The sequence below is a fragment of the Haliotis asinina genome, chromosome 3, assembly GCF_037392515.1.
Source record: "Haliotis asinina isolate JCU_RB_2024 chromosome 3, JCU_Hal_asi_v2, whole genome shotgun sequence".
Classification (NCBI taxonomy): domain Eukaryota; kingdom Metazoa; phylum Mollusca; class Gastropoda; order Lepetellida; family Haliotidae; genus Haliotis; species Haliotis asinina.
This window is the reverse complement of record NC_090282.1, coordinates 74,839,214-74,853,804: the sequence shown is the minus strand read 5'-3', so window position 1 is coordinate 74,853,804 and position 14,591 is coordinate 74,839,214. Positions and strand designations below refer to the sequence as shown.

General features: G+C 42.3%; 1 protein-coding gene across 1 annotated transcript; it reads left to right on the top strand.

Moving 5' to 3' along the window:
- The first annotated feature begins 4,458 nt into the window (after positions 1 to 4,458).
- LOC137278450 (RNA-binding protein MEX3B-like) lies at positions 4,459 to 13,356 on the top strand. Its single transcript, XM_067810779.1, has 2 exons — positions 4,459 to 4,929; positions 10,991 to 13,356. The coding sequence occupies exons 1-2, from the start codon at positions 4,662 to 4,664 to the stop codon at positions 12,448 to 12,450; spliced, it is 1,728 nt and encodes a 575-aa protein (XP_067666880.1). The 5' UTR covers positions 4,459 to 4,661; the 3' UTR covers positions 12,451 to 13,356.
- The last annotated feature ends 1,235 nt before the right edge of the window (positions 13,357 to 14,591 follow it).

Genomic DNA, 14,591 nt, shown 5'->3' with positions numbered 1-14,591 from the left:
ATTGATAGGAAAAATGTCGTAAGAAAGCGTCACGGGATAAAAGTCAACCATGAAAATACATTACACAATCGTGACTTACACTATGTATTGTAAGTTTGTAAAACCCTACGATACTTATTATAGAATGTAAAACTCAAAGATGCCTACACTAGTTTGTAAAACTCTATGATGCCTACACTAGTTTGTAAAACTCTATGATGCCTACACTAGTTTGTAAAACTCAAAGATGCCTACACTAGTTTGTAAAACTCAAAGATGCCTACACTAGTTTGTAAAACTCTATGATGCCTACACTAGTTTGTAAAACTCTATGATGCCTACACTAGTTTGTAAAACTCTATGATGCCTACACTAGTTTGCAAAACTCAAAGATGCCTACACTAGTTTGTAAAACTCTATGATGCCTACACTAGTTTGTAAAACTCTATGATGCCTACACTAGTTTGTAAAACTCTATGATGCCTACACTAGTTTGTAAAACTCTATGATGCTAATTCTAGTGACATGTATCGTGCAAGGTGTATTGCTATTGTCTTTTGTGCAGCTATCATAAGACAGAAATTTACACCCCAGGAAAAAACCTGTGACGCATTTCTGTCAGTTTCCTTGTGACTGTATTCTTGCAGTCTTTTATGATCATCACCATTAAAAACCCAAACACGAAAGTCTTTCCGGGTTTTTATGCCAAAGCAAGTTTTTCACCATCATGGTGGAACTGTTCTGTATCTCTGTATGGCTCGATCTTCCTTGTATGGGTCTGTTTGTGTCATCAGGCAGATGGCTGTAAGTAATGCGAGGTTTTAAAGAGTGCGTATTTTTCCCTACGACATGTTTACCAACAAGAATAGTGTGAAACAGATTTCTTTCTATAACCAGTATGGCTGTATTTATATAACTTCCAGTTGTAAACCTGGGTATACATGTTTTATGCAATATCGGAACAGAGCTCTATATAGCTGCATTGCTATATGCCAAAGAAAGATTCGTAGCTTGGTATAGCTGTACTGCTATATGCCAAAGAAAGATTCGTAGCTTGGTATAGCTGTACTGCTATATGCCAAAGAAAGATTCGTAGCTTGGTATAGCTGTACTGCTATATGCCAAAGAAAGATTCGTAGCTTGGTATAGCTGTACTGCTATATGCCAAAGAAAGATTCGTAGCTTGGTATAGCTGTACTGCTATATGCCAAAGAAAGATTCGTAGCTTGGTATAGCTGTACTGCTATATGCCAAAGAAAGATTCGTAGCTTGGTATAGCTGTACTGCTATATGCGAAATAGAGATACAAATGGACTTCCGTATGCCAAATAGAGATTCTTAGCTCAAAACCCGTACACTGTTATATGTCAAATGGAGATCCATTGCTCGACATGACTAGATTGTTTGCGCCAAATGCAGATTCATAGATCGATATAGTTGCATTACTATACACCATATTGAGATTTATAGTTTAATACTGCTGGATTCTTATATGGCAAATTGAGATTCATTGCTGAATATAGATGTGTTGCTGTATGACAAATGCAGATTTATAGCTCGATGCAGCTGTATTGCTATATGTAAAAAAATCTTTTGAAGATACACAGAGCCTATATGCTCACATGCTGACACCGAAATCAATAAAAGTTACTTTATTATCTTACACAGATTGTATATGATATATTAAGTCTTTTATATATCAGCAATGTGAAGCATCTCTGTCCATTACTTAGGTAAGGCGTATTTTCTGCTGTATAATTATTGCCACTATTTACGTGATATTAACAAATATCAGTAAAAATGTTAGTTAAAATAAACTAATTACGTGTATATTTGTTGCGTACAGTTGGACGTATACCACAATTCCCACGGACTACGGTTGCATTACGTCACATGTCAGCTAAAGAATGTGAACAATTAACTCATAGCGCAACCCTCAAATGATAAATAAATGGGTGCACTTTGGTAATGTTTTGTGAACTTTTCAAAAGGTCCCGACAGCTGCATTGTTTTCTAAAACAACGTTTTCCTTAACCTGACTAGCTCTCCTCTGAAGGGCAGGGGATACAATCAGTGTTGGGAGTATCAGCTTGCACCAGCGACAGTGCAACAGTGTGTGGATGGTATCACATTTCACTCTGGCCATGTTGATCTCGTGTGTTATCTAAACTCCGCTGATGCACATAACCTTGTCGATTTCTCACCACTACTGAATTGTGTGCCGTCGGAAATGAAAATTCCAGACGTTTTCTTATGAAAAATCGACCTGATACTTAATCGTATGTATGATCAAGTCATTAATCACCAATTGCAAAGAGTTATACAATACGTGTGAACACTGTTGCAGGATGTATTTGTCTGTACCAGGTGTGTATCATTAAAGTCTACCAAGTGTGTATCATTAAAGTCGTGGATACATTTCAGTTACACACACATATATTTTATATGAAACATGGTTGACTAAAGCTTAAGATGCCATTATATTTATTGATATTTTCTCTCTAATAATTGATCAACTCTTACAGGCATATCTACACACAACATTGTGTGCAATACTAAACCATCAGGTAATTTTCGTTGCGTGGATATATTACCTTACTCAATGCCATGATTTTTTATGTAACATTAACTAAATTCAAATAACGCCCAAAGCAACATGTAATTAAACTTGGCAAGCTACATCAATTAATTCAGAACTGGGTAAGATTTGGACAACTAATTCGCTCTGTTCCCGCGTGTCTAATATCAATTATATGAATTATTAATTCGCACACAAGTACATACGTGCTACCCTCTTGACACAAGGAAATATCTGTTACCTGTAATGTGTATGACATGATGTGTGTCAGATCATGCTGACATTGAACACGTGTGTAAGTAACTTGTGTCAAGATCGATGTCGAAATCCTCTCCATGCTCTCTGTGAGACGTTTACTTGTACATTGCACATGCAATTGTCCGGGTCACTCAGGTCACCAAGATTACTGTACGCCATATCAGTTACGAAATGAACGTTCCAATGATTAGTAAACAATGTTTTCAATGTTGATTCTAGTTATGTAATCTCAAATAACATATTTGGGATTACACATGTTCACAGTTTCCAAAGTCATTGTGTGTTCATTTTATTATCTTGCGCATTTATAGATTGTTTGTTTCATTAATCTGTTCCAGGAAATTGTACACGTGCATTGCTTTGATTAGAACTGCCTCATGGTAATAAATTGTCACTTATTATGAGAGATCTATGAACACGTACCTCCCCCTGTCGCCAAATCACGCTACGTCTGACATTGTTTTCAGACACTTCCTTCATTTGTATCCCTAACCAATTTCGTTGCAGCTGAGGTAATTCTATTTCGTGGCAAGTGGGTTAGTGTTCTCGACATCCCCGTGTCGTTACCAAGTGTAAATCTGAGTAATATGTTGGTTCTTTCAAGGTACAAATTAATAAAATGACTAGGCCAGTCTTAGAAATCACACGATCTTAATGACCAAATATTCAAATCCCTGTATAAAAGTCTCTTTTAACCCATCGATTGCGCCCGACTGAACAATAGTCGCTAGAAATGGTTCAGAGAAATGTATTCACTCTCAGCGAAGAAAAACCTCTAATCGATAGGTTTTACACCGAAACGTTTTACCCAAATGCATCTTGGAGACTGTTTGTCTGCTACATGACTGTGTGCTTCACACACTTGCTTGGACTTGGCATCATATAAAGACTTAGGAGATCACATATTTCCGTACCCGCGTTTTCCTTACCAGATTACTGCAGTACGTTTTCATCTTGAATCAATGCCTTTCTTTGAAAGCAAAACTAAATATTGAATATTGTTGGAAAACTGTATTTCATTCCGGACATCGAAATCCTTTCGCGCCAAGAGGAACCGAATTGACTTATATGTACGCTTTCATCACCTCGCGACCACGGCCTGTAGATCCGCCGAGAAAAGCCTTTTCGTACAGCAGGACAGAAATAGATCAGCGAGGATGTGGAGAATATCATCTAACCTTACTTCAAAACTTCCGTTATCTAGTAACGGACGGCATGGCTGTTTGAATGTATCTTGACGCATAACCGACCAAGTCGTACGCGCTTAAAACGTCAAACCCAGGAAATTCGTGGGCCCATACAGTAAACAAACTCGGCCCACCGAGCGGGACTCGATCAACCGTAAACTCCCCAGTCACACAAAGGTCCCCAAATATAGCGTGAGCCGACAGCTGTTATTACACAAAGAAACTCATTCTAAAATCTTACCCTTCACTCTGAAAATGTGGAGCTACGCTAGACTTATTACAGTAAAAATATTCCGTGGGTTGTAACACTCAAGTTTGCTGGTAAACCGCGCGAGCGTACACAAAAAGTCTCTCAGTCAATGTTTTCAACACAGCGACCCTCAATCAAGGTCAAAGGTAAGCTCCGCCCCGTTGCCGAACCGTCCAATGAGCAGCGGCAGCTGTGCTATAATTTCCAGCCCGCGCGCTGCATGTTGGGAAAATGACGTCACCCTAGCCATATTGCTTTTGTGCATTGTGAGTACTTGTAGAAGGTAAGGCTTTGTATGCCGCGCACGTTTCAGTACGGCGCTGGCAACAAAGAAACTAAGGTAGATAGGGCACTACTCGACTGCCCATTCACTATTCTGGATGTACGTCTGAAGTAAACAGCAAGTGTGATGCCTGCGAATATCTATGCAGACATGATGAGCGCCAGTACTGGCATAGAAGACCAGCGAGCTCTGCAACTCGCCTTCGAACTGTCTTTGCTCGGGTTGGGAGGAGAAGACGAGCCCAGCACTACCAGTCCCAATAGTACCACAGTTAACTCTTCCTCCTCATCCTCGTCTTTCGAGGATTCAAATGCTAGAAAAAGAAGCGCAAACATGACGGAGTGTGTCCCTGTACCGAGTTCGGAACATGTAGCTGAAATAGTAGGGAGACAAGGTAAGTATTAAAACGCAGTGGCACTGTAAACATTGCCTTTTTCTTTGTTAAAAACGCATGTGTAAATAAAGGAAAGTCTGTCAGTCTGTCGCATGTGTCTTGAAGACTCGAATTATTCGTTTCTCCATTCAACGCCTAACAGTAGCCTATTCTATATTTAGTATAAATACTACAGCTACGCGTGCACGAGATTTCTGTGCGCCTCGGGCTATTGTTCAGGGTCGCGCCAATTTGCACGTGGTCTTCCAATTCTGTCGTGTAATACTTACTTATGATATATCTTGTAATGTTACATCCACGTTTTCGAACAGTGTGTGTATTACACTAAATCATTATTGGCATATTTCTGTAACCACTTGACGCCTATTGACAGCATCGGAGATATACTCTCTCAAGTGTGTACCTTCGTTTGCCGATGAACTCATGTATTTTGTAAGCTTTTGCGATCGATATTTTACGCCGTAACACGAATTTACGAGAGCTGTATTACTCATACGAACAACTAGGTCGATAAGCCCGCGACCAAACATTTACTCACACTAAGTTGGTGGAACCAACATCGGGAAACGTGATGCAGACGAGTCGTGTCAAATTTGACCGCGGAAAGACAATATATTTCGAAAACGCTCTCTTATGTTTGATATTTCTGAAAAGCTTCATATCAGTTATTTGTGTAGACCTCTAGGATGTAACTATATATTCAATAAGAAAAAGCGGTGTTCACGGGGCTTTGAAAATCCCCAGTATTATCGTGTTTTTCTTTAAAACCATATTCAGTTTCACGTAGACAAACGCAACAATCATTTCGAAACTGTGAACACGTGTATTGTTCAAGTGTTCATTCATGGTATGTTAAAGATGTGAACTGAAGCTGTCAGCGCCTTCGTTCAGCACACCACGCTTGACAGCTGACGGTTTTGTTAACCACGTGGTCACGTACTGTCAAAATATGTCCTTGTCAAAACTGTAATTGGCGCGAAGACATTTTCCGTTTAATCATTGTTGATCAAACCTCGTATCTTCAGATGTTTCGGGCCATTGTCAATCATGCGTCGGCAAGACAATAAACTTGTAATCAATGGCGGAAACAAGGATGACGCAGATTTCAATTAATCTTTGTCTATGTACGTAATTAAGGAGAGTGTTAGTGGGAGGGGTTAGTGCCCCCGGTAGGATGTTTTGGCAACGTCAGGAGCACCTGGGGCGATGGTCATTGACCAATTCAAATTCGATAGGGCTTTGTTTGAACTGTCAGAATTGGCGCGAATGCCAAGTCAACGGCGTTCTTTGTCTGGGTCCTCGGTTGCATGAAAACAGATTGGGTGGGTAATGCTAAGGTGATTGTTACCGTCCGAATATTGGAGTGAAGGCATCAATGGCAATTAAACTCACGGTCTGACCACATAGGTTATTCACCATATAAGAAATATATATCAAAGTAGGCAGATGTTATTTAAAGAATTCATTTCTATCATTTTGTGCCCAGTAGCAGTACCTGAAAATGAAACGAAATGCACGTTAGTGTTGAAAAGGTCGTGCATGGTGATGAATGGTGTTGTGCTGACATCCATGTAGCCGTGACACCTTTGATGTATTGAGAGTACCCAGGAAGCGAAGTGTTGGCATTCCAGTGTATTAACGTAGGAAGTACGTCGTGTAAATGATTATATTACATATCCGACCTGACACGTGGTGTACAGCACCCCTGGATATCTGGCTCAACCCCGTCCTCGGTATAAAATGTTGCTTTCATCTAATAACCATAGCATCCCCAACACACGAGTGTTTTTTCCCGTTCGCGCATGTATATATCTTATGTATTAATATGCACACCTGAGAGATGCGTAAATTGTTTAGCTACTCCGATATGGAAGAGTAACTCGAGGATGAATGGCGGTTTAAGATACCGCCCCTGTGAGGAATTTTTGATGTAGCGAGTTTGAAGGATCGCGGGAAAGTGCTATTTCATTGCGTACTAGGTAGCTAGTTTGGTGGAAGTGTGATGTACTGCGTCGTAGGGAACACTCCTTATCTAGAGGATGAGCAGTAAGGGACTTGCAGACAGCACGTGGTTCCGACAAGCTGGTTCGGATCATTCTGTTGGATGATGCTACATTCATACGTTATTCGTTCGGGGGTAGGGGATCACATGTTAGTTTTAAATGACCAAATAATGTGATCCTTCCCATCATAGAATGAATACCGTGTTCATTAGGTGGTACGTCTGTCAGTAAAATCAACAGTTAGTAGTGCGTCAGTCCCCAAAAGTACAGCAAATGTCTGTCGGCTCGTTTGTCTATGTGCATCATCACAGTCAGCTTCTCCTAAATACTGGCGCCATGTTCCACGAGAGCCAGCCCCAGCAGTAAGCATTAATCAAGTTAATAACCCCATTATCCGGGCGGTCCAGTGTCGGAATGCTCGTCCACTTGTTCCACTGGATGCTATAACTTCTAGTGCCTGTAGCTTGACTTCCCTGTAGGAACTGGAACGTCGACCTGTGGCCGCGTCTTGCATACATCCTCTCATAGCTGCATCCATTGCCACTCATGCGTTTATTTGCTTCGGAACCTTCTTCATATCTCACTTCCGTTATCGGCATCCATTGATCACCTCTTTCATTCGTTATGTACCCCTACCCACACAACCCTTCCCAGTTCTTAGTCTGTACGGATGAGACGTACTTAGCCGAATATCTGAACTCAATGTGGTTCACTGTAACTATTTTTAGCGAGGTATGTTTACAATGTAATAAGTTCGCCCCGTCCTTCGTGGGGACCGTGGATCAGATGAAACTATCTGACCTTTCCGTGCGAATAAATTGTCAGACATTTTACAGACTCTTCCATTCAAGTTGAATTATGCATGTGTCAAAATGCTGAGTGACATTTCACTGGTGTGCAGTACATCCGGGACTGCAGGGCGCTCTCCCGATATGTCATCAATATGTTGGCATAATACACCCATCGTGGGAGAAGGTCCAAGACTTGACCTTTAGTCCGTGAACTCTACTTGAACCCCAGAAAGACGTGTTGTATATCCTCGCAACTCCCGATTATTGCTTCTACCTTAAGAACCGCGTTGTCACGTGCCACTGGCAATCATAACGTGTAATAAACTATTGTCACCTTGATTGGCTTTGTAAATGTTGGGAAGTTAAGTGACGTTGGTGACTATTTTAACACAAGATACCATCAGAACGTTGACATTCCATGGAAGCTCTATTCTATGTGGTATTTTCATCTTCAAGAACCCAGATCGTGCGTCATAGCTGTCATTTTAGGGAGTGGTATGTTGAGAGTAAGTTCTAGACGGCATTGGAAACAGCTACTAGTGCTGATGAGCATCTCGACTGAGCTAGCCGACAGATTAATCCGTGCTTCCAGTGGTAAAAACCCCTATTTACTGTAGGCCCTGTAACGAGCAGTCCTGAACTCGCGGCATGTGACCGAGACGGTAATTAAGCTTAGCCATTAGTATGTAAGTTATGCAGTAGTGCGGTGTTTGATGATTATTGTCGAGGTCGTTCGGGTTTGATATGTATGTCTGAGGCAACGCCGTCTGCAAGTTAGCGACTAAGTCGATGATAAACATGGAACTTGACCCACATCAGTTAACATCAGAAAATGGCCACCGTCTGCTAAGAAGTAGCCACAGTTCGATTGTTGTTGTGATGTAAGGCGAGTTGACTACGTTGAGCAATATTAATTCCGCGATTCTTGTTTGGCCTCGTCACTTTAGCCATGTTCAATGTCAAGTAGCCACTCCATGTGCCTGAAGTGCTCTTGCGACGGGCTTTATGTCGTGCACAGGAAGACCAATGCAATGGCGTGATTGACCATTTCCTGTTAGGTCATGTGGTCAAACCTCAAACACACAAGCCACTGTCCCGAGTTGGCTGGAGGGCAGAAAGTGCACTGGTTGGGTCTGTTTCAAGCTTTGACCAGTGTATCTTCAACACAAACAAAAACCAGTTGGTTAGGAGCCCAAATGCACCACACAATTTAATTCGTCATCACCGTTGCATGCGCATACTCTATGATGCTTGTGCAGAGGAAGAAGATAATCATTCTTAGTCGTGACGGCCTTACGTTTCATTAAATTGCTCTTGTACAATAATAAGTAGGCATTAACATGGTCCAGATAACTGCTTGCTGTCGCATGCGAGGACCGAGTGACAGATGGTCAACTGGCGTTTTTGATCAGTGATACGATCCTTTGTTCTAGAAACAGACCCAGGTCATCAACTGACTGCGTTCAGATGCATCCGCGCAATTTGAGCGCGTTTTCCACTAACCCGCGCTTTTGTGGCACATACATATCTTGATGAAGTAAACATAAGTTGAAGAATGTACCAAGTATTTAGTATCGCGGACTCAACGCTGAGTGCAAGAGTATGTTTTTATTAACATGAGGGTTGGTCTCAGCACATTAATATAGGAACAAAGTCTCATACTTGTGTATTGGTATAGTTCAGCAGTCGATATTGAGTTGACCTACTTCTAGTTAAGCTGATTCCGGATCGTTATGCATCAACACGTGCTAAATGTATTGTACTGTCTCGATGTAACCATTGAGGGGATTGTATCAAAGACTAAGGTCACGTAGACGGTACACACGTCAGGGGTCACCGCGCTTTGGATAGTTTATGCAGCTCAGATAAGACGCTATGTAATCAGTCCACAGAACGTGCCCCGGCTTCAGACCATCAGTCCTGTTTGTTCAACCCGTGGATGTTTCTGCCACGATGGGTATTTTGTTAGAGAACATGGCATGTTCATGCAATGAGCGTTGGAAGCACGACGCGCCGACTTTGTTATCACGAAGGCTACATCCTCACGTTGGGCGCATGAACCGCCCAGTGTGATTGATTTCCCAGACATCAGGTCTATTTATATAGCTAGTACGTTACCAAAGCTGGGTTATCTTCCAATGTTCCAGGAAATTCCTCCGTTAGTTCCAGTGTCGGGTGTCATTCCCACCAAGACATACATAATACATTCTGCTGTAGTTTTTAACGAGACGAATGCTGTACCAACCGTAATTATGCGATCACACACTGTTTTAAGGTCTTTGAATATTGCCCGCTTTCCCGATCCTATATGTATGCTTATCAATATGTAGTTTTATTACAGTAAGCAAATCTGCTGCTTCTCTTCACAGTAAGCATATACGTTCTATCAAGAACATCGGCTGTATCTTTGGGAGAAGCAGTGGGATATTTATGATCGTGACTTCAAACTAGTATGTATATTTTAGCCGCCATAAAAAGTACGTATGTGTGCTCCGTTACGGGACACGGGCAATCGGGGAATGCCTCCATACCTCGACGGGAGGCAGACCGGCCGGTCGGCCTTGAGAACGGTTATTTGTGGCGGGCGGGTGAGAAGAGGAAAAGCATACTTGAAAGTTGGCAGTATGGCTGCCTGGCTCGAGTGACGAGTAACTGCACTTCTCCCGTCGGCTGCCCTAATTAAGTTAGCGAAACCGAGGAAATGTAGGCCGGAAGACGGTACTAATAATCAATTACCAATGTAGGCAAATTTACACATTCCCCATCTCTTGTTGCTTCAGTTCAATAGTATTGACACGGACGGACTAGCGCAGCTTTGGATTACTGAAAAGAAAGGGGTTTAGTTTCCCTAGTGGAGTTAGAGAGCATCATTGTACATGACTTCATCTACTGAAGGATGATATATGTTCTGTCGAAGCACCAATTATTTTCTTCCTTTCAAAAGAAGCTGTATATTTTAATGATGGTGTTATTGCATTTCGTTTCAAAGGTTGTCAAGCTGCTATCGATTAACGGGTTTAATTTCTTGTCACTTATTAGAATTTTGTCTGTCGCTTTCTTAACAGTGGGTGCCAATTGATAGTTAATTTGCAGTATCAGAAAGCCACCATGTTGTCAATTAAGTAAATATTGCATGTTCCTTCTGAGTAATCAGTGTACTGTAATGAAGCTCGCTGGCAAGTTGACCGCCTGAAGCTGTCTGTCCCAATGCCCGCGAGTAACACGTCCCGCTGTGCAATCATGGCTAACTTTGTTGTTTACTTTCAGGATGCAAAATCAAAGCTCTCCGGGCCAAGACAAATACGTACATCAAAACACCAGTGAGGGGTGAGGAACCGGTCTTCGTCGTCACCGGACGCAAAGAAGATGTCAACTCCGCCAAAAGAGAGATCTTATCTGCCGCTGAGCATTTTAGTCAAATTCGGGCGTCCCGGAGGAATAGTAGTGTTTCAAGTGTTGGATCCAGCAATGGTTCCACCCTTACACCCGGCCCCCCAAGTCCCAACGCCCCCGGGCAGGTGACAATACAAGTTCGTGTCCCTTACCGAGTGGTCGGGTTAGTCGTGGGACCCAAAGGTGCTACAATCAAAAGAATTCAGCAACAAACGCACACCTATATTGTGACCCCCAGTCGCGACAAGGAGCCAGTGTTCGAAGTGACCGGTCTTCCGGATAATGTAGAGAAGGCACGGCAAGAGATAGAGAGTCATATTGCTATGAGAACGGGAGGTTTAGTGGATACAACAAACTTGCCCTCCAACCATGTGGAGGACTTCCCGAGTAATGGACTTGATTCCGGCTTTCACGAGCTCAATGGGGATTTCATGGGGTCGATCTACAAGCCACATTCGACCTCTGGGTCGGCATTTACGTCTTACGGCAGCAGCAACGTAAACGGGAATAGCCTCTTGTCGCGACGGAGTCAGGAAGCTACAATATTCAACTTCCCTCCCGTTAATGGGTCCACTTCCTCCACATCCAAAGTCTCACCAGACTTCCCTAACCCCTTGTCTAACGGATTCGGTGCATTCAATGGCTTTAGTGTGTACGACAACGACGAAGGGATCGGGTCTCCGTCATTCGACCCTATCCCTCCGTCACCGTCAATGTGGCCCGACTTCAGCAGTGACAACCGTAACTCTCTAGTCTCAATCTTCGGCAATACGAACTCTCCGCCATCTACCAGTCCCCGTCGGAGCAGCAGTTTCGCCGGTGGCATGTGCCCTTCCTCACGAATCTCCCCACCCCTCACGGAGAACGGGACCTCCGCAAGCTCCAGTCCCCCAAGCAATATGACCTCGTCCCCAGCTCCAAGCATTTCCGGGGACCATCAAATGGTCCGGCGTATCCGAAGCGATCCGCTGAGCAATGGACTATCAAATATGAACGGTTTCACCACCCCGCCTAGCTCCGTGACGAACAGTTTCGCGTGTGTCTCTACCTCCAGCGGTTCCCCCACCCACAGCAGTACCGCCACCTCAAGCCCCACCCCAACAAGCGATGCAAGTGGCCCTGTCACCCCAGCGGGTACGGGTCCGTCCCCAACACGACCAAGAAAGCACTGTCTTATCTGCAATGAAAGCGAGGTGGTAGCAGCTCTCGTTCCGTGTGGTCACAATTTGTTCTGTATGGAGTGTGCCAGCCTAATTGTTGAGAAACCTTCCACCGAGAGATCCTGTCCGGTATGCCAACAGACTCCAACTCAGGCAATTCGAATATTTTCTTGAGTTTTTTTCTCATTTTACTCTAATACTACTCCTACGTGATGTGTACGTATTCCTATTAATCAACGTTCTCTCCACATAATGATACTCGCGGTGGACATTTCTCACTGGGACCTCGCTACGTTCACACGAAGCGATATGAGATTACTAGCCCACGCTCTACGTTGATTTATATTAACTATATGTGTTATATTGAATATTATGTGAATATTCAAAAGTGCAAAGTGGATATATACATGTGCGTTTATCCAAAAGTATTATATTAATATTACTTATAAGAGTATTTTATTCTTTGAATATCTGTATTTCCTTATGTCTGATATCGAGAGATGACAATAATTTAAGTGTACGTTACGTGCAGCTGATTGTTGCTTTATGTGTGGTGTACGTGTTATTAACGGACGCAACCTGCTCGACCCAAATGCAAGGGGAGGCAACTGCAGGTGGTATGTTATGTTCACGAGAATTGGCGGTGTAAGATTCCGTTTTTAAATTATATTTTATCCAGCTGACAATATTTTATAGTCCAAATGAAAAAAAAATGAAAAAGAAAAAATAGACTTTATTTTATTCTATATTGTGGAGTCGACCCAAAGTGGGGTTTGTTTGTGATTGAAGATTTAAGCTTTCTAACATACATATATTATTTGTATAAATAGATTCTCAAAGACTTAATTTGTTGCACATCCATAGTTTAGTATTTTCTATTTTAATATTATTTACTACTCTGTGTATATTGTAGATGTTCCACAGATTACCAATAACTCGTCGACAAAGTACAAGAAAGATATTTTTATTTTGAGGCCAAGCAAAATATGGCCGTTACTAATATTATATTTGCTGAAACTCCGAAGTATAAGATGTAAGAGTTTTATTTTTCTGCCATTAAAGTCAAGTTCCAAAGTGGAATTACACAACTTGTTCGATCTTTTGGTTTCCTACTAGCACGTCTATTAAAACTGTTCATATATCCGGACGTCGTCGACGTCGGAAACGAGGAATCTGACGTCATTGAAGGGTAGTATCTGCAAAGATCGACATCCGAACGATGTAAGGGGAGATGTGTGACGTTAAGACTAAGAAACAAATTATCTTCTTGAAAATGAGTTCATTGTGATTTAACACACTTGATTGCATTGGTCGTAATTGAACAGCGTTCATACTGGGGCAATTTGTCCAACACGTCACTCGCCTTCCCATGCATAACAATGAGAGCGACGTGACACTAAGTGTTACCCGCTTCTCAGTAACTGGTGGCTACCTTTCCAATTTAACCTAACGGCTGTACGTCATTTGCTTGTCAAATCGAATGGACCTATGGTTGCCGAACCAATCTGGCATCTAGATGGCATTCTTTGATCTGTTTCCAGAACTAGGAATTAGATTGTAGTATATAGTTCCTTTCCTTGCGTCAATATTCTTCTTGATCTCTACACTTATTTCTCTTCACGAGAACGGGTTCATCTATATTATGCAAAATAAACAACGTGAACACTGAACATGAACAAGTATCTGGTGTATAGCACGCCTAGTCTTGCATGCTTTCTGATACTGTACATTCATCTGCCCACAATGAATACACATATGCGAGTCTTGCGTAAGTTGCGCAGACTTCGATCGGAAAAGTGTGGTTTACGCATAGTCCTTGAAGGGACGTTTATGGTAATGTAGTTCTTAACGGAAAGCACTCTGTCAAGATTCGTCAGAAGACAGTGAAATATGCATGAAGTCCTAGAACTGTGTTTAAAACGCTGTCGTAGTGAGACAGCTTAGTGATGAAATGTTTTCCAACAACTGATTACCGCATTAGCATTATAGATGAACGTCGGGTATTCCACGGGCGTGTAAGGTACATGACCGAGTCGCGTTAAGACAGCATGCACTATACTGGAATGCATAATTAATACTCCCTCTCCCGTACCTTGCATGCTGAGGTGAGGCAGGTGCATAATGCATGCGGCTGAATGTGAAACAGTAGAATAGGAAATCCCTTGGATATTGAACCAAGCAACATTCGTTTTGGTTTGTTCAGTTTACTCGCGGTAATGTGTGTGGGGTGTTGTCTGACATAACTCACCTAAGTTAATATACTACAAAGTATCGAGACCAGCATGGAGGTATACGGCGATAACATAAGGATAATG